Source organism: Pseudocercospora fijiensis (genome assembly GCF_000340215.1).
Source record: "Pseudocercospora fijiensis CIRAD86 unplaced genomic scaffold MYCFIscaffold_9, whole genome shotgun sequence".
Lineage (NCBI taxonomy): Eukaryota > Fungi > Ascomycota > Dothideomycetes > Mycosphaerellales > Mycosphaerellaceae > Pseudocercospora > Pseudocercospora fijiensis.
In genome coordinates, this window is record NW_006921540.1 from 113,849 (window position 1) to 116,521 (window position 2,673).

General features: G+C 49.6%; 2 protein-coding genes across 2 annotated transcripts in view; one reads left to right on the top strand and one right to left on the bottom strand.

Moving 5' to 3' along the window:
- MYCFIDRAFT_87747 (uncharacterized protein) overlaps positions 1-385 on the bottom strand; it is a gene marked incomplete at both ends in the record, with an annotated part of 3,901 nt that extends 3,516 nt beyond the window's left edge. Inside the window, one exon of the mRNA XM_007932456.1 lies at positions 31-385. Coding sequence (XP_007930647.1) covers positions 31-385 — 355 coding nt within the window. The remainder of the gene's footprint in view (positions 1-30) is intronic.
- A 1,647-nt stretch (positions 386-2,032) lies between these two features.
- MYCFIDRAFT_199491 (uncharacterized protein) lies at positions 2,033-2,425 on the top strand (the record flags this gene model as incomplete). Its single annotated transcript, XM_007932457.1, has 1 exon — positions 2,033-2,425. The coding sequence occupies one exon, from the start codon at positions 2,033-2,035 to the stop codon at positions 2,423-2,425; it is 393 nt and encodes a 130-aa protein (XP_007930648.1).
- Between the last annotated feature and the right edge of the window lie 248 nt (positions 2,426-2,673).

The following is a 2,673-nucleotide window of genomic DNA, read 5'->3' on the forward strand; positions in this document are numbered from 1 at the left end:
CCTTCTCTTTGATCTCCATATTTGGCATACGTTCGAACCACTCATTGACGGCTGCCACCTCACCCTGAGCAAATGAAGTAGCTTTGCCTTGCTCAAGGACCAGCAGCTCAGCGAGGTCGCCGATAAGGGTCTTGTACTCCTCGCCCACAGCCTTGATCTTCTCCGCACGCTCTTGCCATGTTGTCTTGGACCAAGATTCGAAAGCCTTCTGGGCATGCTCAACGGCTTCATCAAGCACCTCGCGGGTCGCAATGGGGACGGAGGCAACTTTTTCCTCGGTCGCGGGATTGATCACATCCAACGTCTTTGCATTTTTCTGGTCATATGGCTTTCCGTTGATGATGTGGGAGAAAGGGCCCTGCTGGATGAGTTTTGCTGACGCCATTTTGGGAAAGCGGTGGTGGGATGGGGATGTAGGAGGACAGAAAGTGAGGGGTGGAAGAAGCAATCACAAATACCTTGACATAGTGCGGTCTCAGTCAGCAATATATAGTGCGTCCACTTGCTAGCACGGTGAAAGCGGGTGCTTCTTCGGTATTCTAGAGCATCTGGAAGCTGTTTAGCCTCGGCTGGGTGGTCTTGGCAGGTGTAAGCGGCAGGATGATGACACATTCCGCCGTGTGATGGACCCGACAAGCCTTGTCGAACGGGAGAAGAGCAGGCGATGATGCAGGAAACACGGCGGCTATTCTACATGACAGCCCTTCAATAATGTGCAATGCCTTCGAGCAAGCCGCTGATGCTTCGAAGCGGAAGAAAGCCATGTCACACAACGTGCATGTGAAAGGAACTCGACTCACCAGACGCATCAAATGGAAACCGGTCTCCGAGTCAAAGCCGACAGAGAAGCACATTACTTCTCGCGCATCTCATACCGAACTCTCCAAAACTGCTGGAATGTTGGTCTTTCTCGTCTCCAGGCAACCGTTTGATCTTGCGTCCGCGTCCCCATCTCAGCAAAGTCTTACTACGGTTGGCTGGCGATCTTCGCACCTTGTCCGGATACAGATTGCTCATGAAAAGAGTGTATACGATGTAGAAATGACGGGAGAAAGCCAACCTAACAGTTCATTTCGAGCGAACGATCTAAAACTCGACATCTTAACATCTTCCCTCCAGCAGCATCGAGTGGAACCCTTGTCTTCCACAACTCTCAGTCGCCCTTTACAGTAACCTTAACCTCAGCATTGACCTCACGTCCTTCTCTACACAAGCGTCAGCAGTAGCATTGAAGAGAAACAGGTTACTTTCCACATACTTACGAGGAGCTTGAAGACGAAGAGGAGCTTCCGCCCGAGGACGAAGAAGATGAGGAGCTGCTACTTCCTCCTGATGATGATGAAGAGGAGGAAGAAGAGCTACCATTATCCTCATACTTCTCCGTGTGTTCGTGAGAGTGATAACCCATGATCGTCTGATTTTCTGTTGTGCGGATGGTTGAGGGTTTTGATCTTTATTGGGCGCGAAGATCGTGCTCGATTGATAACTAGGGAAGAAGTGCTCGAGAGAAACTCTGAGTACTCATACTACTTGAGCACGAACGTTTGCATGACGGAGTGAAGGCGTCAGAAGGAGGCAACCGCACACGTAGCAAAGGCACTCACCGGTAAATAGGTGGCAGGCGCTGATAGGACAGCCTTACTGCATTGTCGATCCTACTGATCTGGAGGTCTTGGAGACTGGAATCAAACCGGCTGTTAAGCGATGCCCGCTTTATGGGGCGTCAAAATGATGTGAACAACTCATCGGTTCGTGTTTTGAATATCCAATTATCGAAAACATAAGGAGATCACAGCCTGGTTTCTCGATGGTCAGACAAAGTCCAGCAGCCCTCGGGTAACAAATGAGGCTTGCAAAGACTGTAATTGCCTCATTCATGCTGCAGGCTGACGGTGTGCTATCTCTCTCTAGGAATCTAGGTGAACATATCAACCCATACCTAGAGCTCTCTAGTGATTCCAACAGCTGCAGCAGGGACCGTCAGTCTAAGTCTGCTCACTATTTCTACGAGAAATTTGAATACAAACCCAAGATGTCCACCTCCAAGAGTTCTTCCAAGTCCAACAGCGACGGAAGAGTTGATACTTCCACCTCTGGACCCAACGCCAAAGCCTCCGCCAAATCAAGAGACGAGAAGGGCGATGAATGGATCTCCAAGTCTACAAGCAAACTCGATGACAACGGCTCCCCAATCACAAAGAAGATTTTCGGGCGCAGGGGCGATGACGAGGAAGATGATGATGACTCTGGATCAAGCTGGACATTTCTGGGTTCGAAGTCTTCGAGGTCCCGCACATCTAGGTCCAATGGAGACGACGAGACGATGCCTGAGGCGGATTCTAGTACGGGGAAAGATTTTCATACAAAGGCCGGGAAGGCTTCTGCTGGAGTGAAGGATGGAGTCGCCTGGTCCAAAGCTGGCTAGAATAGAAGGGTTGACTGAAGGTAATCTTGATGGAAGATAAGGTGTACTCATATGCACTGTCGAAATACCAACGATGAACGAAATCAATGTAAACAAGACTCTTCCAGTCAGATTCTGCTATCAGACCACTTCTCTGCTTTTACACAAATGATCGTGGGCCTCTACCTCAATGTCAGGCGCACCACTTCAGCTTCTATCGCCCTTGTTACCTTCCATCTCAAATTTAAAGTAGTGGTATGTGCATCGGA